The sequence below is a fragment of the Molothrus ater genome, chromosome 18 (genome assembly GCF_012460135.2).
Source record: "Molothrus ater isolate BHLD 08-10-18 breed brown headed cowbird chromosome 18, BPBGC_Mater_1.1, whole genome shotgun sequence".
In the NCBI taxonomy this organism is placed as follows: domain Eukaryota; kingdom Metazoa; phylum Chordata; class Aves; order Passeriformes; family Icteridae; genus Molothrus; species Molothrus ater.
Genome location: NC_050495.2, coordinates 4,140,839 through 4,165,317, shown reverse-complemented (window position 1 = coordinate 4,165,317; position 24,479 = coordinate 4,140,839). Strand labels below are relative to the sequence as shown.

General features: G+C 50.0%; 1 protein-coding gene across 1 annotated transcript in view; it reads left to right on the top strand.

Moving 5' to 3' along the window:
- The first annotated feature begins 629 nt into the window (after nucleotides 1–629).
- Nucleotides 630–24,479, top strand: part of CORO1C (coronin 1C) — a 39,986-nt gene continuing 16,136 nt past the window's right edge. The window contains exons 1-2 of the mRNA XM_036392970.2: nucleotides 630–721; nucleotides 17,314–17,513. Coding sequence (XP_036248863.1) covers nucleotides 17,319–17,513 — 195 coding nt within the window. The 5' untranslated portion in view covers nucleotides 630–721; nucleotides 17,314–17,318. The remainder of the gene's footprint in view (nucleotides 722–17,313; nucleotides 17,514–24,479) is intronic.

Sequence of the window (24,479 nt, the reverse complement as noted above, 5' to 3'; positions counted from 1 at the left end):
CCGATCCCTCAGGGAGGACACGATCGGTCCCTCAGGGAGAACAAGATTGGTCCCTCAGGGAGGACATGACCAATCCCACAGGGATGTCATGACCGGTCCCTTAGGGAGGACATAACCGTTCCTTCAGAGAGGACATGACCGTTTCCTCAGGGAGGACACAACCGGTCTCTCAGGGAGGACACAGTCGGTCCCTCAGGGATGAGGCGATCCGTGCCGCAGGGATGACATGATCGATCCCTCAGGGCAGACACGGCCAATCCCTCAGGCATGAGATGATTGATCCCCAGGGATGACATGACGGGTCCCTCGGAGCGGACAGGACTGGTTCACAGGGAGGGCATGACCGGTCCCCAGGGCAGACACGATCGACCCCTCAGGTCCCTCATGACCTCCCGCCCCCACTCGCCGCTGAGGGGCGGCGGGGCGGGGCCCGAGAGCGCGCGACCGCGCGTGGTGGCGAGAGCCGCACGGCCATTGGCTGACTGAGCCGTCACTCACACCTTCGACCCGCCCCCACAGAGCGCGGCTGGAGCGGGCGGGGCCAGACTGAAGGGGCGTGGTCGTTTGTGGGCGTGGTTATGGAGGGGGCGGGACCCGCGGCCGCTCTGCCCCGCCCCGCCCCGCGGCGCTCAGTCGGGCGGCGGCGGCGGGCGGAGGAGGAGGCGGAGGCGGCGGCTCCGCCGGGCTGAGGAGCGGACGCGGGAGGCGGCTCGGGATCGCGGTGCGGCTCGGGGGCGGTGAGGGCGAGCGGGGAGAACTGAGCAGCACCGGCCAGCGGCGCTGCGGCAGGGCGGGCGGCGCGGTGCCCGCGGGAGGGAGCCGGGCAGGGCGGGGGTCTGGCCGGGCGGGCCCTTCCCGCGCGGGGCCGCCGAGCCCTCCGTGAGGCGGCGGCCGCTGTCAGCGCGGGGCCCGCGGCGGCAGCGCCTTCCCCGCACCGCCTCGGCCCCGGCCGCTCCCCGCTCCCTCCTTATTAGGCAGCGGCGCGGGGTCGCCGCCGCATCCGCATCCGGCCGGGGCCGCCGAGCAGGGCAAGCCCGGGGCGGGGCGGCGGCGCCGGGCGCTCCCGCCGCGCACCTGATGCCGCGGCGAGGACAGCGCTGGGGGGGCTTTTGTTCGGCACGTTTTCCCTTTTTTTTTTTTTTTTTTTTTTCCTTCCTTCTTTTCCGCCCGGCGATGCGGCAGCCGCTCGGTGCCACCGGCGTGTGCCGCCCCCGGAGCGCCCGTCCCCGCCGTGCTCCATGGCAGAGGACAAAAGATGAGCGCCCTGATGGGGATTTAGTTTGGGGTTATTTTTTCGGAGGCTCCTGTAGAGCAGGTCCTTGTCACGCTGTTATTAGGGGCTCTTTGGAGGCTGTGCAGATGTGTGGACTCCTCCTGGGCTGTGTGACATGTCATTGAATCACCAGGGCATCCCAGAATGGTTTGGGTTGGAAAGGACCCTAAGGACCATCTCCTCCTATCCCTTTGCTGTGGGCAGATGTCCCTGGGCTTTGTTTTCCTATGCAGGAAGCCACGTTGTTTAACAGAGATATGCCATAGGTTGGAATTTAAATGCTGCTCCATACCTGTGCTTTATCAAATTCCCATTGATTCCGTTCACAGCACGAGGGAAGATCTTGGACACATGGGCAGGTGTCTGACACCACCACACAGAGAGAGCTTCAGCTGTAGGACATTGTGATGCCTTAACTGACTGATTGCACAGGAGACAGGTCTGAAAAAAGCAGAAAATAAAAAAAGGCAGCGAAAGGTGCCAGGAAACAAAAGTGAACCCGATGGAAGCAGTTTTATTGTTGAAGATAAGTGAGATGCGTTAGGGTTGGGGTTTTTTTAGCAGCTGGAGTTGGTCTGAGCACGTCTGTTCGTGCAGATGTGCGTGGGGATTCCTGGAGCAAGACCAAGGACGGTGGCAAAATCAGAGGGGGATGTTCTGAGCACACCAGGCTGCAGTTGATTTTTCAGTCCGCTGCTGAATTTCCTGATTTTGTTTTAATTTTAGGCCAGGCTGTTCCTAAATTACCTGGTGCCATCCTCTCCCTCTGTGTGTGCCTCGGTGGCAGGCACGAGGGAAGCTCTGGAGTGTGGGAAAATGGTGTGAACTGGCACAGCACGTCCTGGGAGCAGCGTGTTTGGATGTGGGGAAAGCAGCGGGTGTCGTGTGCGGGAGGCAGGAGAGGGTTTATTCCATTTTCATTTGAATAACCAGCATTGAATCATCTTTTCTGCTCGAGGAGGGGAGGGAAAAATCCAGATGGCTCTGTGCTTGCAGGAAGGTTTTATTGCAGCTAATAGTGGTGTTTGCTAAGGACTGTGTACACAAAGGTAGAAGATCAAATACTTTTGTGGCAATGCGTGTTTATTTTGGGTCTATGTGTTTTTCTGTGTTTTCAGTAGCCCCAGTAAGACCTGACATACGTGGGGACACGTCAGGCAGCATTTGCTTGGTGTTTGTTTCAGTGCAGCACTTCATAATAGTAATTTTTCAATGGTCACTTGTAGCCTTTTATCCAGATTGCTTTAATCAGCATTTGTGCTCTCTGTTGGCATTGCTCTGTCTTCTCCTGAGCTGTCTTTTCAAACATCATTGGATTTTTTCAAGTGAAATCTTCATGCTTATTGCATCTGTCACTTCTGGGACTCACTCCAAGCGAAAGGCAGGGATTCAGTTTAATGGCAATGAGGAGGAATGTGCAGAAGGGGGAAATATCAGCTTTTCTCTGGGTGATGCAGCACAGGGTGCCGAGCTCTGCCCTCGGTGACACCGTGCTGGCCACGTCCAACATTTGACTTAAATGGCTCGTTAAACCAAAATGTTGTGTTGTGATGGGGAGGGAATTTCTGCTCCTGGTTTTCATTTGGTAATCATTTCCCAGGAATATCCCTGGGATGCCAGCTTCCTATTCTGAAGACACGAGCAAAACACTTCCTGGCCTGAGTCTGCAGCTCGGTGAGGTCATCAGTGCACCACTCCCAGGGCCAGGAATGTCCTCTTGGGCAAGCTCACAGGCACATTTTCACTTGACTTTTAAAGTCTGGGTTTGTTTGTTTTGATTTTGTTTTACTGAGGTTTTTGTGATAATCTCAGCCCTTCTCCGAGGATGTGTTGGAACAGAAACTCACTGAGGATTTGCAGTGCCCCAGTTTAAGCCTTTGCAGGGCATAGGAACAAGAATTAAATGTCTGTGTTCTCCTCTAGCTTGCTCCCTGTAGTCTCCCCCACTTAGTATTTTTGGGCTGGCATATTCTGGTGGGTAACTCTGAAATTGGTATGATTAGAAACTGCTTAGAGCTTCATTTTGGGCAGCTCCTGGAGCCATGTGTGAAGAGTCAGGCTGCTGGTGGCTCGTGGCTGACGAGATGGGAACTGCTGAGTTTTTGTCACATTCTGCACAGTTGCTGGTGGTCATGAACACCAAGTTAAAATGAAGCAGAAAAAGGTTTTGGGCTTAGCTGAGTGACTCAGGAAAGCAGCAGTGAAAGTTCATTTTTCTGGATGTGTTGGCTCCACCAGTATGGTTGGGAATTGTTTACTGGGCCCTTTCTTTTTATCTGTTAATGGGATTGCTTTGTTCTGCTTTTCCTCCTGTGAGTAACTGTGCAAAAAAAAAAAAAAAAAAGGATTATTTGTTTCTTTTTGAGGTTATAATTGTTCAGTACATGACTTTTTGTGGCTTTTCTCATCTCAAACCACACATAGGCATGTGAAATACCAGCGTGACACAGAACTGCTCAGCTGCTCCCAGGTTCCTCTGGCAGCTTTGCAGGGCTTGTCCTTGGAGGAACAAATTGTCTGGAGAGGATCCTAATGGAATATACCAGCCATTAGTTGTGTTCATGGGGTTGTGTAGGGAATATAAATCCAATCAGGATTAATGGCTGGAGATAATGATGTAGCTGGGAAGTAGAAGGTGGCTGTTGGTGTGGCAAGTGGATAATTTAACTTTATTCCCCTCCCATGAAATTCCTGATGCCAGTAAGACAGGAGGAATCCCTTGGAGCAAACACCTTCCTAAGGAGTCACAAAGTGCTCCTCAAATGGAAGAGGATTTTGTGATGGAACATCCTGAAAGCTTCAAAATCCTGCTCTGTAGGTCAGGAAATTGGCAGAGAAATGTTGAAAATAGCAACTGCTGCTCCCTCCAGAGGGGAAAACCTGTGGGGTTTGAAGGTCTCTGATGTGCCCATGGTGGATAGAAGAGATCTCCTTGGTCTGAAAGTGACAAAATGTGGCCTTTTGGACAATTTATCCTCTGTGCTGATCGTTTGGAGAGAGAATCAAGGCAGAATCACTGCCCTAGGGAAAGGACAATTTCTTCAGCATGACCACTTTGCTTCTTCAACACCCCTGGCTTTGTTGGTGATAACAATAAGTGATCTCTAATCTGCTTTTTGCTGAGCCTGTGGTGATGTTTGAGGTCTGGCTCTTGGTGGGAGAAGTTGCAGTGACTCTGACGTTGAGCCGGGCCTCTCAGCCCAGCATAATTAGGTTTGTCTTGTTTTCCTTTTTTAATAATTGAATTTGAAAGAGCAATGGAAATAAACCAGTGGTGGGATCTGACTTAAAGTGATTAAAGCTCAGCCTGATGCTGAGATGAGCTCACAGCTCTCCTTGGGGTGTTGCTGAGCTGTGCTTGAGGCCAAATGTTCCCCTTAGGAAGGACCAGGCTTTCCCTGTGGTTTTCCAGATTTCGGCTGCCATCTATGTAGGAACAAGCACATAGGTAATAATTCTTCTGAGCTGAACATTAAGGCACATTTCTGCATTTTTAGCACATATGGTGTCTGAGCAGGATTTCCTAAAACTCCGTGGGAATGTTGTGCCTGAAACCATTCCTTGTTTGCATCCCTGTATGAACCTGGGCAGTGCATTGCACCTGCAATTGCTGGTTTAAGTAATCCCTGGAAAATGGAGTTCAGTTCTGAGTATTTGGAAATATGGGAACTTCCCCTCCCTCCCCCCTGGTTCTGCATATAGTTGCCATGGAGACCGTGTTCCGGAGCCCTTGAAAATCCATTGTTTCTCCCAAATAAACATAAAATCTGCAGTATTAAAGCAGCACATTTTGCATCATCCTATTCCTAAGCATTCCTTCATCTGGAACTGTTGTGACAGAACAAGGAGCAATGGACTCCAACTGAAAAAGGGGAAATTTGACTTCAATTTAAGGAAGAAATTCTTGCCTGTGAGGGTGGCAAGGCCCTGGCATGGGGTGCCCAGACCAGCCCCATCCCTGGAAGTCTCCAGGGCCAGGTTGGATGGGGTTTGGAACAACCTAGGAGCATGGAAGGTGTCCTTGCATGGCAGCAGCTGGAATGGGTTGGGCTTTAAGGTCCCTGCTAACCCAAACCAGTCTGTAAACCTGATGGGGACTTGACATTTTACAGTGTGCCAGAGCTGGATGCTGGACAAACTGATAATGGGTGTAATTAGCAGCTCCAGGGATTAGCAGGCAGTAACAAATTCAATCCTTGGGAAGCAGCGTGTCCCTTGGGAACTGGGCAAACTGGCCATGCTGGGCAGAGCATGGCTTGATAGGGAAGATTGTCATCAGGCACCTGCTCAGGCCTGGAATTACCTCCTGGAGTCACTTTTTTTCCTCCCCTTTTCACTTGAAATACTTAAAAATCCCTCATGCTTTGTTGCTTCCTGCTGGAATCTGGATCCCCCAGCTGACTCAGGGTGTCTGCTTGGCATTTGCCTGGCATTTTTCATCATACCTGTGTGAAACAGATTGCTATCCTTCCTTCCAAGCTGGGAATGGGAAGTGACACGTTTTACTCAGGGTCTGGCAGGTCCTAGGCTGGGAATACTTTTAGCATGTACTACTTGTAGCATGTACTACTAAGTGGAGTTGTTGTTTTACACATGCTTCAGGTATTTGCCCCAGCACCCATAGTGGGATGGGTACATGTGGAAAAATGACCATTGTTACACTTTAAATTTCTTAGTTCCCTTCTGCAGTACTTATATAATGATACCATATCTTGGAGGCTGGAGGCCCCAGAGCTGTCTCATTCACAACAGGAGGTGTATTGCATTTTTTTTTTTAAGTTTTCAGTGATACTTTTTAAAGTTATTTGAATTTTTGGATCTGCTGAGATCAATTTGCAAGGCAGGAGAGAATCCTGAGCCAACTTAGGCAAACACAAGTTGCCAGACATTCCTCTGCAATATATTCTGCTTTAGCACAGCCTGAAGGGTGGGCACAAAACTCTTCTAGCTCAGTGTTGCTGTGCTTCCAGCATCTTTTTCCTGGCCACTGCCAGGAAAATTGCTCCTTTCTGGAACTATTTGTTCTGTGTGGTGTTTTAAGGTGCTGCTGTTTAAGGTGGGTGCCCCTGGTTAGGGTCAGGCTACCCTGGGGTTATCTCTGTTTTTTCCCTTGGCTCCCTGATGTTTCTTTGGGGGTAAGGGTTATCTTTTTGTTCTTTGTATCCCTGCTTTGCCACATCCATCTTCTGCTCTACTCAAAGTATTCTTAAGTGCTCTGCAAGCTCCCATAAAAACCAGCTGGGCTTATCTGGGTGTAATTGTGTTGTTTTGGCTGGGCTCCTCTGGAGCTGCTGGAAATGCCACAGGGATTCCCAAAGGACTGGGAGTGTGGGCTGCACGTGCAGCAACGTGACTGTCAAACCAACAGGTAAGTAAAGCTTAAAGGTCATCAAGGCACAGGCTGTAATTCTTCTCTGGAAACCAGTTCTCCAGCTGAGAGCAGCCAGCTGAAGGTCCAAGAATTCCCCAAGGAATCAGCCTTTGCCCAGTGCTGGGGTGGGTGTGATTCTCCTGTCAGGGAAGCTCAGAGGTGGATGTGGGGCCGTGGAGGTGTCAAGGACATGGGTAGGAATCTGAAATCTGTCTTGACGGCCTAGAATGTTTATTAAAGCTCCTTAATAGACTAAATCCACCTCTCTAAGTTAATTTTTGGTTTCTTGTCTGCCCAGAAAAGTGAGAAAGGTGCTTTGTGTCACCCTCATAGGGTTGTGCCCCCTCATTGTCATCCCATGACAGGTCAGTGAGAAAGAACATCTGTAGGACAGAGGAAATGTGTTTGAACTTGGAAGCCTCTGCTAAAGCAGATGTTTGGGGGGGCTGTAATTGGCACCATGAGACAGGGATTTAAAATCAAGTGAGCAGATTGAACTATCTGGATTTGAGTTTCAGCCTCCTCCAGCCCCGTCCTCCCTCCCCCGGCCCTGATTTCAAATTGCACGTTACGGAAACAGGACGGAATGACAATGGTGCTCTTGGAATTATAGGCTGCTTGGCCAGAAGAGCTGGCAGGACAGCAAATGGAAATGTGGAGAAACACACGCCAGTTCCAACTGGGAGCACTGAGATTCATTTTGCAGCTTGTTTGTACTGCATTAAAATCTGAGATGTTGGCATTGTCCAGCCCAAACCTCCCACGTCCTTGGGGTGAGGATGTTGTCTTGTCTTTGACAATTCACTGTTGTTTGGGTTATTTTGAGAACATTAAAAGCAGCTCAGTGTGGGGCCTCACCTGTTGGGTGGGTGTTGTTGAGAAGTGTTACTCAGGATGTGCCAGCCAAGCCTCCCTGTCACTTTTTGGAGCAGACTGTGTCCCCTGGAGATTCCAGTGTGATGGACCACGCTGCTCTGTGCTGTACCTCCAGTCTTCCTGAGATGTTCTCCAGGACTCCAGCCCATCCTGTTTGCTGTTACAGCAGGAGATGTGGTGTTATCCAGTGCACTTGGTCATCCTGCTGCTCCCAGCTCACATTCCCCAAGGCAGCTCTGGCTTCTCCCAGCAGGGCTGGAGCTGAGCTCGGTCCAGCAGAGCTCGGAGCCGCTGTGGTCAGGCCAGGTCATGTGGAGAACGCTGCTCCTCTCTTGGTCAGTCTGACTCACTCTTGGCCAGGCTCTTTGGGAGCCTTGGTTGTGCTGATCTGTTGTTTCTGCCTTATTCTGGAGTTGGGAGGAATTTTGTTAATTTGGTGTTTGGAGCAGCGGGTTCTGCAGGTCCTGGTTCCCTGATGGTGCAGTGCTCTAGGAGAACTGGGACCTGCAACCTTTTATCTGTGAGACTGTCTATCTCTTAAAACACCTTTAATGTTTAGAATTTTTTCCTATGGATGCCAAGGGATGTTGCAATTGAGGAATAAAAAACAGCTTATCTATTCCTTTGGGGATTGGGCTGGAGGCCCTCTGCCATGGAGCCAGGCTGGGAGAGCTGGGGTTGTTCATCTGGACAAGAAAAGGCTCCAGGGAGACCTTAGAGCCCCTTCCAGTGCCTAAAGGGGTTCCAGGAGAGCTGGAGAGGGACTTTGGACAAGGGACAACATCTTTTCTGTTAGAAAAAGGCGCTTGCTTGGTTGATTGGGAATGCTGGGATCTGGTGCTGATTTGGTGAGAATTTCATGAAGCTGCGCTGGGAGACAGCTCTTTTTCTGTTCATAGCCACCAACCTTTGCCCGAAAGAAAGAAAAGCCTCCAATGTATCTCAGGAATATGGTCTGGAAAACGTTGGCATGTAACCTTTGAGTGAGAGAGGAATCCAGCGGGCTGGGGCAGCAGCTCTGACCAGATTGCTACTTCCCTGTTAGCTCTGATAACAGAACTAGGTCAGTGCTGGGGAGAAGCATTTTATCACTGGATTCCCTTTGCTGGAATCCTGGGAGAGCCTTGCACTCCTGCTTGTGTTTCCCTTGGGATCACAGCGTGGTCTGGAGCCCTGTTCTTCCCTGCTCCCCATGGGTGTCAGGAGCATCCCTGGGGCTGCTCTGTGTCTCTGGCTGCAGCTCCCAGAGCTGTTGTTCAGGATGTTGCTCTGTCTCTTGGCAGTGGATGAGATACAAGAAGCTTCTCTGGTGTTTATTCCAGTGGAAAAGAAAAGGAAGGATTTTTGCAGGGGATGATGCGAAAGGCCACGACCTTCTGTGGTCGGCTGCTGGAACGGCGGTGTCGGAGGTGGGAGTGTGTGGGAGGCTTCCCTTTCCTTGTCCAGCAAAAAGCTTCTGTGGTGTCCAACCACTGTGCAACTGTCTCTGCTGGCAGCACAAGTGGAAGCTGAAATGCAGAGATCACAGAATCCCAGAATGGTTTGGGTTGGAAGGGACCTTAAAGCTCATTCTCCTTCCCCGCCTGCCATGGGCAGGGACACCTTCCATGAATGCGCAGAGGCACCTGGAATGTTCAATCCCTGCTCTCTTAGCCCTGTACTTTGTATGCTACTTGCCTTGATGAGGTTTTGTCCTTAGTTTTAATCCTTTCTTTTTAGCTCCACTTTGCTCTCCTCTTTTCATTTTAACTCCCTTTTTTGTCCAGCCTGTGGTAACATCCCCCACCACCTCTGTGGTGCCAGCTCTAAAGATGCTGGATGCTCTAAAAGATATAAACGCAAAAGAAGAGGTTGTTTGGAGTGCAGCAGAACTCCCATTCCTGCTGGTGTCTCCCTTTGCTGGTTCCCCATCACTCTATGGCTCCTGCTGAATTATTTTGTGTAATGATTTTTGTGTGCATTCATTGCTCTGCCTTTCTGGTAGATGACACAGATTAAATGAAGCCAGACAACGCTCTCAGTTCAGGGTAATGACTTTAACTGCAGCGTCCTTTTGTCACTGCAAATTATGGTCAATGATGTAATGCTGGATGTGGAGATACAGTGACAGAGTGTGGGAGTGGTAAGATCATCCCAGAAGGGTTTGGCTTACAAGGGAGCTTCAAGCTCATCTCATTCCACCTCCCTGCCACAGACAGGGACACCTTCCACAAGCAGGTGATTCCCCAAGAAGATGAATTCTATATCCCTGGAAATCTTGAAGTGAAAATAGCCCCAGGGGGGAGATGTGAGATGAGCACACACAGGTAAACCCTCAGGAAATAACGAGGCCTTGGTGATCCTGGGAGATTTGAGCTCTACAGGCACTTCTGACTCAAGAGTTCTTCATATTCTGAAGGTTTTCATATGATCATTTCAGGTTACAGCTCTGAAATCCAGAGTTGTATCAAGTGTTTCACAGGTTGCAGCCAACACCTTGCACTTCGTCCAGAACAGAAATTTCAGCAGTATCCAAAGTTTGGGTTGTGTTACATTTTTGAATGTGCTGGGCTTCCCAGTTGAGATATAATCAAATTCCCTGGTAGTTTGTGGTTTAGGTTCCCATCCCAAAATAGAATCTTGCCAGTGGTAGAACAGCTGGAAATTTCAGTATTAAGTTCATATTCCAGCTTTTTGTCTTTAAAATGAAGTGAAATCAGATGGCAGGGTCTTGCTCAACCTAGGCTCAAGTAACCAAAGGCTGAAAATAATCTGCACACAAATATGATGTGTTTTGGAATTGTGACCATCTGTAGTAGTGTTCACCTTTGTTTTAAATAACTCTGAACAGCTGAAAACAACAGTTCTGTCAGCAATGGACTGGATATGGATTGATTGGAAAAGGGATACACAGAGGGAACAGAATTGTGTTTAAAAGCACAGAAACTGCATCAAGGCATTTGCTCTGTTCCCTTTTTCTGCTGAGCTTTCATGTGAAGTCGTGGGGTGAGCTGAACTTTTTCTAGCCATGTGACATTGCTTCCCCCCACTTCCTTCTTTGCCCAAGTCTTGCAAGACTTCGAATCACGAGACTGAGTTCTTGGGTTCCATGGATTCTTGTAGAGGGAGATGAAATTTTCCAAGAGCATGGGGTGACAGGACAACAGGGAATGGGTTCAAACTGAACCAAAGGAAGGTTTAGAGGAGATATTAGGAGAAATTGTTCCCTGTGAGGGTGGTGAGGCCCAGGCTGCCCAGAGAAGCTGTGGCTGCTCCATCCCTGGAAATGTCCAATGCCAGGTTGGACAGGGCTTGTGGAACCTGCCATTGGACATTTCCAGGGATGGTGGAAGGTGTCCCTGCCCATGCTAGGGGGTGGAACTGGGTGAGCTTCAGTGCCCCTTCCAACCCAAACCTTTCTGGGATTTTATTACACGGATTCCTCCTCCAGCCTTGCTGGCGACAGTGGTGGTAGGATTTCCCTGGAATAGGTGGGCAGCTGGACTGAGCCCAGGGCACTGTGTGTCCCTGTCCCTGTGGCTGGGCATGGCCCTGGGTCACTGAGAACCCCAGAGCTTGCACAACCAAGGCTCTGGAGTGAAAAAAATGCCAGAAAGGAGGGATTAGGAAATAACCTGGAGGTCTCTGTGCCTGTTCTCAGTGGGTGCAGCTCTTGGCTCAGTCCCTGCTTCCTTGGGCCCACAGTGGTGGAGCCATCCTTGCTGTGAGGAGCACGAGGGGATGGAGGTGTTTCCATGGCCTCAAACCTCCTGAATGCCTCTGCCCTCCCTTCCAGTGTGGCTCTGTACTTCATCTTCCATAGGATGTTCAAAGTACTCCGAGGAAGGAATTAGCAGATTCCTTGTGGGCTTCTCTCTGGTGCTTATCTCCATGATGGCCAACTGCTCTGCAGGTGTGGCTCAGCCCTGCTCCCAGAGGGTGTTCTCTCCATGCCAGGGCCAGCTTGGGACATCCATGGCCTGGTTTGGGGTTAGGATATAACACACTTCCTAGATTTTTTTGTAAAACCAGCGCTGAGCACAGAGCTGGTTTGCTGGTGAGGTTTTGCTGATGAGGCCACTGAGGCCTGACAGTTGGTATTTGGGAATCCTCTGGGCTGTCCCATGTTGCAGGTTCACCAGTGGGGCCATGCCCTGTCCCTGCTGACCCCAGCACCCCATCCATCCCATAACATCATTCATAACTGCTGCTGGTGCACTGCCTGTAAAACCATGAAATTATTGGAAAACACCTTTAAGATCATCAAGGCCAACCATTGACCTCTTAATTTTTTTAATTTTCTTAATCTGCTTCTCATTTTTTAACAATTAAGACTGGACCTTTATTCCAAAGTTCCTCAGCAAGGCTCAGGCTGGGAGTTTGGGAATTCACCATCAACAGCTGCAACTTGACTTTTTCCACTTAAGGAAGAGCCTTTCTACTCCCAAATACCAACCTTTTATAAATGCTGCTCTCCCTATCCACTGGATTTGTATCTCCTCACCCCCCTTAACAGTAGCCTCTGGCTGTCTGACTTCAACTGGCCTTTTATTCCAATGCCTCCCCATCCAGAAGGGATCACAATCACATGGGCTGAGCAGGATTTTGCCATTAGTGGGGGGTTTTCCTGTAAGTGTTCCCTAGCAGGATGCATTTCCTCTTGCATAAGCAGGCTGCAAACCCTCCGAAGCCACAGAAATCCATCTGTTGGATTCTTGAGACAGATAAATCCTTTATAAACAGGAAAATGGGCAAACTCATGGTAGCTCTTGTGACACATCGTGATGGGAGATCAGAAAGGAGTGGGATGAAAAGTGTCCCTGTGTGAGCATGGCCAGCAGCATCCAGGCTCCTTTCAAAAGCTGCCACAAGGGCTGGGCTCTTCAGAGGGCACACACTTGGCAGATGAACCCCAAGTTTTGGTAAAATTCAGCTGGAATTCACTCAGGGAGGGAATAAATAAGAGGTTTGCTCTGTCCCCACCAAGATGCCGTGTGTGGCCGAGCGGGATCCAGGAGCTCAGCAGCTGTAGATCTGTCAGCACTTCTATTGTGGAGGCCTTTGCAGGGTGTCCAAAGCTTCTGTTTTAATTTTGCTGAGGGTTGTAACTCTGGCAAAATTTAAAGGCCTTTCAGCTCCCAGTCAGGAGGTTTTAAATCCTCTAATTTTGCACTTTACCCCCCAAAAATATATTCTGTCTAGCAAGTGGGTAGGGAGTTCCTTAGCCAAGGTTTTAACAGCATAGATAATGATCTAATTAACTCCTTTTCTTAATGCTCATGTTCCAAGTCCACTTCCTAAGAGAAAATCCCCAGCACAGCCCCGTTAGCCATAGATACATTTCCTTACCCATTTGGGTATTTCCACAGTCACTTCCCAAGGTTCCCTGAACCACCCAGGTCATCCTTCTGCAAGTGTGATAGAGGCTGAATCAGCCTTTCCTTAGGGTGAATCATCTCAGGTGTTGGTGTCTCACTTGATAATCCTAAAAGTGGCACAAAAAAGACACGGACCTGTTAGAGCAGGTCCAGAGGAGGTCCCAGAGGTGCTCTGAGGGCTGGAGCCCCTGCGCTCTGGAGCCAGGCTGGGGGTGTTCACCTGGAGAAGGGAAGGTTCCAGGGACACCTTAGAGCCCCTTCCAGTGCCTAAAGGGGCTCCAGGAGAGCTGGAGAGGGACTTGGGATAAAGGATGGAATAACAGGACAAGGGGGAATGGCTTTAAAACAAGAGAGGGTAGATTTAGATGGGATACTGGGAAGAAATTGCTGACTGTGAAGGTGCTGAGGCCCTGGCTCAGGTTTCCTGGAGAAGCTGTGATCCCCCTGGAAGTGCCCAAGGCCAGGCTGGGATGTGTCCCTGCCCATGGCAGGGGTGGAATGGGATGACCTTTCAGGTTCCTTCCAAACCATCCCATGAATTGGCCAAGCCTGGAGCTCCTGCCCGTGACTCTGCTGAGAGAATTTGCAGGAACCAAACTGAGCTGTGGATTTTCTTGGAGATGGATGAGGAGGAAGAGGAGAAGGGAGGGCATCCTCTGCATGGCAGGATTGAGAAGCAAAAAGGAAACAAAACACTCTTCCCATTTTGGGACAGCCTGTGGCAGGGCTAGGACTCTTTTTGGGGTGCTCAGCTCCCCTTCCCCCTGTTGGGTTTTTCACCTGCTCTCCCTGGTGAGCTGAAAGAGCCACAGTCGCTGCTCCTTCCCTACCACAAGCAGCACATTCCCCCCTCCTTCTCCTTGGAGAGCTGCCAGATCAAAATGGCTCTGATCCAACGCCAAGAATCGCTCCCTTTGCTATGGAAATGAGCACTTGGAGGCTGCTCACCATGTGTTGATCAGAGAGTTCCTGCTAAGGATGACGAGCTGTAGGTGGGGAAGAGGGCAGGGAAGGTGTGTTCCAACAGATCCCTTTGGAACAAATAAGGATATTTTTGGAGGCATCTGAACTCTCTGCATTTTTAAAAGGTAATTTATAGAAAATCAAATGATCACCCTTTGCATCAGAGGGTGAAAATGAGGGAAATCAAATACTAGGATTTCACCGTGGGGTAAAGAGTTTCTCTGCTGGGAAATTGGAAGGGGTGACAGATCCCCAGCATCTGATATTTGAAATTTAATATTTTTTCCTGCTGTTCTGGTATTGATCAAGTGAAGAAGTGATACAATTATCCAAGTGATACAAATAATCCTTTGTAACCATCACACCTGAACTGCCAGCACTGGAGCAGGCCCATTCCCAGCCCCCTGGCTCTGTGGGATGTGATTCCAGGCAATTTGCTGTGCTGGCTCAGCACGACAAGTTCAAACCTTCACTTTACCTCCTTCCCAGCAATCTGATTTTAATCTGGATTCACAGCAGGGTGGGAATGCTGCCAGGGGGTGAACACTCCTGGAAATCCACCCTGCACAGAGCAGGAGCCTTTTCCCTGCTCCTGGATGAGTTGTGCAGGCAGATGATGAGAAGGGTTTGCTGCTAGGGGTGGCAAAGGGCTGAGGTGTCACTCTGGGCTTGGGAGAACATTCCCAATGTCCTGGGGGTGGCCTGGGGTCACCTGCAATGCTGGGGAGATGGGGGAGATGCTGCTCTTGCATGGTGCTCACTGCCAGACCTGGCCATGGCCTCAGAGGTTCTGCTGAGCCTTCCCAGCTCTGGGAGGAGCCCTGGGGATGGAATTGTATGAGAGGGCTCGGAATGAGTCGACACAAATCAGTAACTGGGTGTGGAACTGCATTTTTTATCATGTGTCTTATCTGAACCTTGAGACTTCAGCATTTCTAGTCATTTGGGCATCTTGGAGTTGAAATTCAACTTTTCTTTGTGCATGATTTGGTGAGGCTGGGGTTGTGCTGGAAGTGTCCAAGGCCAGGCTGGACAGGAGTAGTGCAAGGTGTCCCTGCCCATGGCAGGGGGTGGAACTGGATGGGTTTTAAGGTCCCTTCCAACCCAAACCATTCCATGGTTTTGTTTTGTGCTCTCACCTGCTGGCTGGGGCTGGAGAGCAGCTCCTGGTTCATGACTTCCCATCACACTCTGGTGTTCCTGGGTGTGTCCAGCGTGGAACAGGCCTTAGATTTGTGCTCTGAGGGAAACAGTTGGCAGAAAGTTCATTACACAATTCCAGTAACTGATGGAAATAGGGAGGGAGCCCAAGTTCAGCTGCAATAGGACAGAAATCATTAACAATTTCCATATAGCTCTTTTCTGTTGACATCTTAAACACCTCAGTTCTTCCCAAAATTTTACATTTACAACCTATTTTTTTCCTTAAATATTCTTAATTCTCTTTAAAATATCAGCATGGAAGAGGTACTGTGGGGAACCCCTACCTGTTCTCCATGGCTGGGAATGACCATGGAGCCCATGGAGCATGAAGGTGTTCAGTGGCCTCCACCCCACACCTGGGACAGGTGTTCCCACCACACAACTGACCCCAAATCTGCCTTTACTGGGCACACTGGTGACACCAGTGGCACTGGTGCCTCCCTGTCCCAGCAGCTGAGCCACCATGGAAGTGACCAGTGCCAGTTCCCAAACGGGCTCTGGTGCAAAACAAATGCTCTGCTCCTTCTCCCTTACCTCTGCAGAAGTGGAGAGTTTCACTGCAGAGCTGTCTGTTTGGTTAATTGGAACATTTGCCTCCTCTTCAAACACATTCCGTGGCATTTCCCGGCTCTGATGAGCGCTTCCCTGCAGTTATCCTGCTTTTTGTCGTGGTTAATTTTTTATTTCACCTCCCAGACTACAAAACAGCCATCAGCACTCACTCAGCTCTTCCCTTGGAAGCCTTTGCAGTCACAGACAGCCCTGGGAGCTTTCATCACGTTTGCAGCAGACAGCCTGGGAGCAGGGATTTGGGATAGAACCACATTCCCGGTCTCTCACTCTGGAACATTGCACTGGAGTGAGGAGCTCCACGGACTGGGCAGTTTTTCCCAGCCTCTCCATGTGCTTGGGGACCTTCTAGGAGGAGAGATAGGAGGTGGACTCTGCTTATTTTTTTTTTTTCCCTTTTTTTTTTTTTTTTGCTATCCCTAGAGACTGGGGCAGAAATATTTTTCCCATATGTAAAAGCAAGATGCTGTATGGAGGCTCCTCTTCTGCTCCATCATCTCTGAGGGAAAAAGTTTGGGATGATGGGAAAAGCCCTTCCCAGATGTGAGGGCTCTGTAGGTCGTATCCCTATTCCAAGAGTTGTGCCTGTGTCTTCTCCCAGGTGCTGGAATTTTCCACACCAATTCCCTTTCCCTCTATTCCAACTCCAGCATTCTTGAAAATAATTTTTCTCAAGAAATGCTACAGACACACCAAGTTAATTGGAGTCATTAACTTGTTTCCATTACTCCTTTCTGCCTAGGAAACAATTTTTTTTAGGGTGATTTTGGAGTTAGAAGAAAGAACTGGAAGCTAGGGAACATGTGGAACCACTTCACAGGAACACCGGATTTTGAGAGCTTGCATTTTTATTTACATCTTCTGGACCCTGTCTGACTTGAAAGTAAACAAGTTCAATCCAAGACTAGATTTATCCCTGAAAATATGTGGAGACTTGTCTAAAAACTGCTTTTGGGATTAGGAACTTCCTTTACTGCAGTCAGGGAACACATTTACAGTGGGGAAATTAACGCTTAACTGGCAAACTCTGTAAAAGCCCCCTGGAAATACAGTTGGGTTGGGTTGGGTGCAAAACAACCTTCAATTTTAGTTAATAAAAGAAGGAAAAGGCAAAGCTGGCTGAGAATTTGGCAGGTCTTACGGTGGAGGTGTCCAAGGCCAGGTTGGATGGGGCTTGGAACAACCTGGGATGGTGGAGAGTGTCCCTGCCCATGGCAGGGGGTGGAATGGGATAAATTTTAGGGTCTTTGGTGCCAAGAGGACAGTGCCAGACTCTTTCAAGCAGTGCCCAACAACAGAATGAGGAGCAATGGCCATAAACTAAACCATGTGGAATTCCACCTCAACATGAGGAAGAACCTCTTCCCATGGAGGGTGGCCGAGCACTGGAACTGCCCAGGGAGGGTGTGGAGTCTCCCTGTCTGGAGAAATCCCAAACCCACCTGGATGCATTCCTGTGTCACCTGCTCTGGGTGACCCTGCTGTGGCAGGGGGAATCTCCAGAGATCCCTTCCCACCCCAGCCAATCTGGGATTCTCCCAACCCAAACCATCCCACGAACAGCGAGCGAATCTCTGTTTCTGCATCGCCAAAAGCGCGGCCGCGGAGCTGCTGAGAACATCCAGCGCTGATCCCTGTCCAGGAATCTCCTGGACAAGCAGGACATCCCTTTCCCTGGAACTGACCCTCTCCTTTTGCAGACACCATGAGGCGGGTGGTACGACAGAGCAAATTCCGGCACGTCTTTGGCCAGGCGGTGAAGAACGACCAGTGCTACGACGACATCCGCGTGTCCCGCGTCACCTGGGACAGCTCCTTCTGCGCCGTCAACCCCCGCTTCGTGGCCATCATCGTGGATGCCAGCGGCGGGGGAGCCTTCCTGGTGCTGCCTCTGCACAAGGTAAGAGCTGCTGGAATGTTTCTGGAGTTCCCTGCTCGGCTGTGCTGTCACCCCAGCGTTTCTTTGGGGATAATGAAGGCTGTGGTGACAGCGGGTGCTCAGTGGTGCCATGTAGGAATGTGTTTAATGTCTGTAATCAGTCTGATGCTTTCTGTACGTTAAACACAACAAACAAGCTGTTTGCTTGACTCATCTGAGCTGATTCTGGCAGAACTTTCCACGTAGAATCGTGTTTTAGAAGCCTTTTTATGATCAAGTCTGGTTTTTCTACTGTCAGGGATTCAGCTTTTTTTTGAACCACCTGAATCAAATGGCTCCTTACAGATTTAAACCAGGAACCACCTGAGCCCACCTGCTCCTTGCAGAGTTGAAGCAGGAACCACCTGAGCCCAGCTTCTCCTTGAGACTTAAACCAGGAACTATCTGAATCCAGCTGCTCCTTGCTGAATTCATTCAGGAACTATCTGAGCCCAACTGCTCCTTGCAGATTTAATTCAGGAATACACCTGAGCCAAATTGCTCCTTGCAGCCCCACATTGGAGGGATGCAAAGGAATGACCTGGTTCCAAGAAGGGCATTCCTGTTGCCCCTGGTCCTGCATGGAAAAGTCACATCCATCCTCTAGAGGAGATTCTTCTCATCTCTTTCTGTAATGCTTAACCAGCAAATTCTTGTGATCAAAAGACTTTTTTTGCAACATCCTTTTCTCTGTGACACTCAAACTCCTCTCTTAAGCCTGTGGTTAAGTTGTCCTCAGTCTGTCATCAGTTCCCAGCTCCACTTCCAGATCTGCCCTGTGGAACACAGAATTAGTGCCCAGGATTGAGCACAACTTCCCTCCCGGCCAGGGCAGAGCGGAGGCAGCGATGTCTCCATCGCGTTCAGCAAAGCCAAACCCCAACCTCCCAAAATAGCTCAGGTTGCTGCTCTGATGAGCAGCCCTTCCCTGCTTAGGGCTCATCCTCAGGCCACGTGTCCTCCTCCTGCCTGGACCATGCGTGGTGGCACTTGGTGGCACTGCCCTGGATTAGGAATTCCTGGTTCGGCTGCATCACAGCACAGATGTTGACAGCTGGGGATGTGCATCCCTCTTTTCCTCTCTTAAATCCCAATGTTTGGAGCACAAATCTGATGAGGGAGACTGGGGGCTCAGCCTGGAAGAAAGGAGGCTCAGGGGGGACCCTCTGGTTCTCCACAACTCCCTGACAGGAGGGGGTCAGGCTCTGATCCCAGGGAACAGGGACAGATCCAGAGGGAACGGCCTCAAGCTGTGCAAAGGGAGGTTTAGATTGGATATTGTGGAAAATTTCTTCATGGAAAGGGTTGTCAGGCACTGGAACAGGCTGCCCTGAGCAGTGATGGAGTCCCCATCCCTGGAGAGATTTAAAAGCTGTGTGGATGTGGCACTTGGGGACACGATGGCCTTGGCAGTGCTGGGGGAACAGTTGGACTCAGTGGTCTCAGAGGGCTTTTCCAACAGTAATGATTCCATGATTCTGTGTTTTCCCAGTCCCTGGCAGAAATTCCTGTTATTTCTGAGTGTCCTTTTGCATTTTTAAGTGCCATCTTTGGCATTATGTTCTCATCTATTCTGTTCTTCCTCCCACCCTCTTATTTATCACTGCCTTGGTGCCCTCAGCTCCATTCCTGCCTTCCACAGGCATTAATATCCACATCTGAGGAGGTTCCATGGGAAGCTGGAGGAGCTGTGGCCCTCACCCCCAGCCTGACACGTTCTTTTGCAATGCAGTGCTTTGCTGGCTCTGCTCTAACCAGTTCCTGTGTTCCGCATTTATTTTTATAGCCTGGGCTGATGAAATTGTTCCTTTAGTTCCTTCAACACCCTAAATAACATTTGGATTTCTCTTTGAGCCTGTTTAGCACAGATACTTATTAAGCTCCCCGCAGCAAAATCTTTGTTGTTATAGTCAAAAAAAAAAAAAAGGCAATTTTAAACCATGGGATTGGACCGATTTTAAAATTGAGCCATAAAAATACACTTGCTGCATTTCTGCAGGGGAAAAGTCCCATAACGACATCGTGGCTGCTCGAACCCAGCGCTTTGCGGCTCACTGGGAATTACCTGGGACGTGGCTGACCCTTGGTGCAGGGTGAGCACAGAAAAGGGGCGATTTTACTCATTTTAATGTGCTTTCCTTGCCAATTCTCAGTGACATTACAGGGTGTTGTTACGGCCGGGGTTTGTCGCTGCCGGGCTGGTGGCTCCCAGCTCCCTGCCGGCGCTGAGCGGGAGCTCCGGGGGTGTTTTTGGGGCGGGATGAGCCCCCCGGGACCCCGCTCCCCGCTCCATGTGCTCGGGAGGGGGGAGCGGACCCCGGCGGGAGGGGAGGCCCCGCCCCTCGCCGCAAGCCCCGCCCCTCCGCGCGCGCGCACCCGCGCTCGCCGCAGCGGCACTGCGGCGGCCGCGGCTTTTTACCTTATATGGTCATGGCAGCGCTCGCGGCCGCCGCGCTGATTGGCGGGGGCGGGGGCGCGGCGCGGCAAGTGCGCGGGAATTAACCCGTGTGCGCGGGAATGGATTAACCCTTGTGTGTGTGCGCGGGAATTAACCCGTGTGTGTGTGTGCGGGAATGGATTAACCCGTGTGTGTGTGTGCGGGAGTGGATTAACCCGTGTGTGCGCGGGAATTAACCCGTGTGCGCGGGAATGGATTAACCCTTGTGTGTGTGCGCGGGAATTAACCCGTGTGTGTGTGTGCGGGAATGGATTAACCCGTGTGTGTGTGTGTGCGCGGGAATGGATTAACCCTTGTGTGTGCGCGGGAATTAACCCGTGTGTGCGCGGGAATGGATTAACCCGTGTGTGCGGGAGTGGATTAACCCGTGTGTGCGGGGATTCATTAACCCGTGTGCGCGGGAATGGATTAACCCTTGTGTGCGGGAGTGGATTAATCCGTGTGTCTGTGTGCGGGAATGGATTAACCCGTGTGTGTGCGGGAATGGATTAACCCGTGTGTGCGGGGATTCATTAACCCGTGTGCGCGGGAATGGATTAACCCGTGGGCGCGGGATTTAACCCGTGTGCGCGCGCGGGAATTCATTAACCCGAGTGCGCGGGAATTCATTAACCCGAGTGCGCGCGGGGATTCATTAACCCGTTTGCGGGAATTAACGCGTCTGTGTGCGCCAATTCACCCCTGTCACCCACGTCCCCGCCGCGTCCCCAGCTCCCCCGTGCTGCCGAGGGTCTCTCCGTCCCCCCGCGCCAATGGGGGACGCAGGGGCTGCATCCTCTTTCCTCCCTGCATCCTCTTTCCATCCCCGCAGCTCCCGGAGCAGCCGCAGCCGGCGTGGCCGAGCCGGCTTTGCTGCCTGTGGAAATGCTTTGTCTGAACTTCCTGTTTTCTTGCACGCACATGTGCAGGGGCTTTGCCAGGAACTCGCCATTCCCATGCTCCGGCAGGAGCTGCTGAGCATCAGACAATCTGATTCCCACAGGTTGCTCGGTCTGGGGGGGTTGGCCTCTGTTGGAATGAGCCACATAGTTTGGAAAAGCTGTAATTCCTCCCGGTCAGGGTTGTGGAGGTGATAAGAGCCAGGGTAATCAGCGTTAATTCTGCTCACCAGGGAAGGAGCTGGAAACTTCACTGCTTGTTCTGGGCTCTGGTTGTAGAGTTGGTTTTCTCTGACGCTTATCCCAGGGAAAGCTCTGGGTACACAGGGAAGGTACCAGATAAAAATTCTCTGGGTTTCCTGGCATGTTGGGCAGGATGACTTGGAAACACCTGGGTTCAGGGGTTGGTTCTGATGCCGGCTGTGTGCTCCAGCAGAACTGGAGAAAAATTTCTTTTTTCCCCTCCTCAAAAACTCTTTGCAGTTTTTATCTGCACAGAAAAACCTGCTGCAAATGTTCCTTTTTGTTTGAGTTCATGCAGAAAGATCCATTCAGCCACGAGTTGTGTTACATAAGGCCTTTACCAGAGGTTTATTCAGTCCCTTTTGGAGATAGCTTTTATTAGATTTTTCCATTTTCCTGATCCCTTCCTGCACCCCCTTCACAGCAGGATCTGGGATCAGATGGTGCCCTCAGAGGCAATTAGCATGTGGGTGGGGGCGTGCACACCTCGGGAATGATCTTCTCCAAGGAATATGTTGTTCTGCAAGTGACAGGCCTTGGTGTTCATCCATGGCATATGAGAGCTGTTAAGCAGCTCTTCCCAATTCCTTTTCCACCAGGAAGGATTTTGGGGAAAGAAAATCATCCTTTTCTGAACTGTGTGTAGAATAAAATCAGGAGGTTTTTGCTGTGATGGGTTTATTGAGCCTTTCCTGCCATTTTAGGGGGAGTGTGATGGATTTTGTCCTTTTATTTCACCTTGGATTTTTCTCTGTAAAAAGAAGTTTATATTTATCACTGTCAGCTTGATTCCAATGGATCATCAGGTTCTAATGCAGTAGGGAAGAGAGGGCAGCAGAGGGGCTAATGGATCTCATTCCTCCAGGGAAAAAAAGCAGCAAATTCCACCCCTGTCTTACAGCCAGAGGTTTGCACAAATATCTCTGCAATTATAAGGTTTTGTCCAGTAATAAAAATGGAAGTTTTACTTGGTGGAGCTCTGGATTATCTGTTCCCAGCTCGTGGAGATGATCCCTGTGGATCCCTGTGGATCCTTGCCCAGCAACTCTGCTCTCTCTGGCTGGATGCTCATCCTCTAAATCAGCAGCAGGATTTTTCCACTTTATCCAGAGCCCTCAGCTTCTGGGAATACCCATTGGCTTTCCTGCAGTTGGGAAGGGGCAGGGGGATGAACTGCTTTGGAAATCATATTTTAGAGAGGGGGAAAAAAGCACTGACTCTGTCTCTTTTTAATTGTAATGTCATTTATGGGACAGATATCCATGGGAATGCTGGAGCTGTGCTGCACTCCCAGCTCCTAGAGATGGGATTTTGCAGGTTGGGTTGGTTGTGAGGGCTGTTTGTGTTGGGTTTTTTGGGTTTTTTTTTAACTATTTAAAGCCAGCATGTGTCCATTCTGTGTCAGCCTGGGATAGAATCACATAATCATGGAATCCTTGAGGTTGGAAAATCCCTCCAAGCTCATCAAGCCCCACCTTTGAGCAAGTGAACCACATCACAAAGTGCCCCAGCTGCTTGTGTTTTAACATTTCCAGGGATGGTGACTCTCCCACTTCCCTGGGGAGCCTCTTCCATGCTTGCCCACCCTTCCAGTGTGGAAATTTTCCCCAACATCCAGTGTCACAGCCCTGCAGCTGCCAAAGTGACAACAGGAGCACTGCTGGGGGATTCTTGGAGAGCACAGTGGCCTCTTATTGCCTGACTTTCCAGTGGATCTCTAGGGAATAACACTTGCTAATCTTCCAGATTAGTTCAGGATGCCAGGACTGGGCTGTGAGGTGGCTGATGGCTGCTGGGCATGGGCAGGAATTTCCATTTCAGCCCAGTTCTCTCCCAGTTGCCTCCTCCAGGCCCAGCTGCTGCAGCCAGAGATGGAGGCTCAGTGCTCAGAAGTTCCCTGGATGAAATTCAGGAGTTTTTTTTTTTTTGAGGAAAATCCACAATCTAAAGAAAAGAGGAGCATTTTCTCTAGCAGACAAAAGGTGCAGTTGGTTGGGGTTTCAAACTTTGCAGTTGTGACCTGATTTCCTTCCTCAAACTTGTGCAGGGTGAGGGGGGGGAGCTGCTTTGGCTTGTGCAACTCGATGCCACTTCCCTAATTGAAATGGAGATTTCAAGGAGCACAGCCATGGGCTGGGGAAGCAGCTGTTCTCCCTGATATTTTTACCATAATCCATGAGCTGTTTCCTGCCACCAAATGCCCTTTTCTGGCAGAGAAACGATCACAAGACACTCAAATTAATTCATAAAACTCCCACTTTTAGGAACAGTTTTCTTATGTTGCTTATCCATCCCTTTTGGATTTAATCATATTTTTTTCTTCTCATCTCTCACTTTTTTTCTGGTCTGGGTTTAATATTTCTGATGATTTAACTTCTTTTTTTTTTTTTTATCTGGAATACATGAAATACATTAAAATTTAATTTTAATAACTAAAATTTATTTAATAAGGCAAAATTTTCCCCTTGCTGAAACACCTGCATATTGAGTGTGTATTCAGACAACACCAACTTTATAAAAAAATCCTCAAATTGCATCATTTTATAAAATACAACTCCAGATTTCAAAAGTTATCAGGGATAACTTTTGTTGTCAAACCACAACCCCGGTGGATTATGAGGAGGATTGAATTTCTTGAAGTTAATTTTAATCTGTGTATCAGCACTTGAGATTTATTTTAAATCCTCTCCTAATTATAAGATTACATTTTCCAAATAAATAAATAAATCCCCAAACCTGGGAGCATTAGGGTAGCATGGAAACACACCCAGCTGCCAAACCTCGTGGTGTCCTGCTTGCAGAGGAATTGTGTTGAAAACCATGGGATTGGTGATTTTGCAGCCTGGTGGGTTTTTTATAACCCTACTGCAGCTTTCCCTTTTGGCAAATCCCTTAAAACACTGATTTTTCTGAGCACGGTGCAATGCTGGGAATTGGGGCTCCCTCCTCCAGGGGGCTGAATCTGATGGAGGAATCTCCGGGAGGAGGAACCTGCTGGATGGAATTGGCCAAAGCGATGCTGAGAGGTGGTAAAACCACAGCCCTGAGTCCCAAGCTGCTCATGGCTCAGTCCTGGCATGGTGCTGTCCTGTGCTGTCCTGTGCTGTCCCCTGAGGGGGTGGCAGGGTCCCTGCTGGAGGTGCTGGTGACGAGAGGCGGATGCGGCGCTGAGCTCTCGGGTGCTCAGGAAGACACCGTGGTTTCCTCTGCCCTGCAGAGACCGTTTGGTGCCTCTGACCACAAGGCAGGAGCTTCTCTCCATGGGTTGGGGCTCGTGCTCGCCCTGCTGGGGCCTCCTGCAGCACTTTGATGTCCTTATTTAGTCTCGTTTTGATCTTTGCTGCTCATTTTTGTGCATCTCCAGAGGCG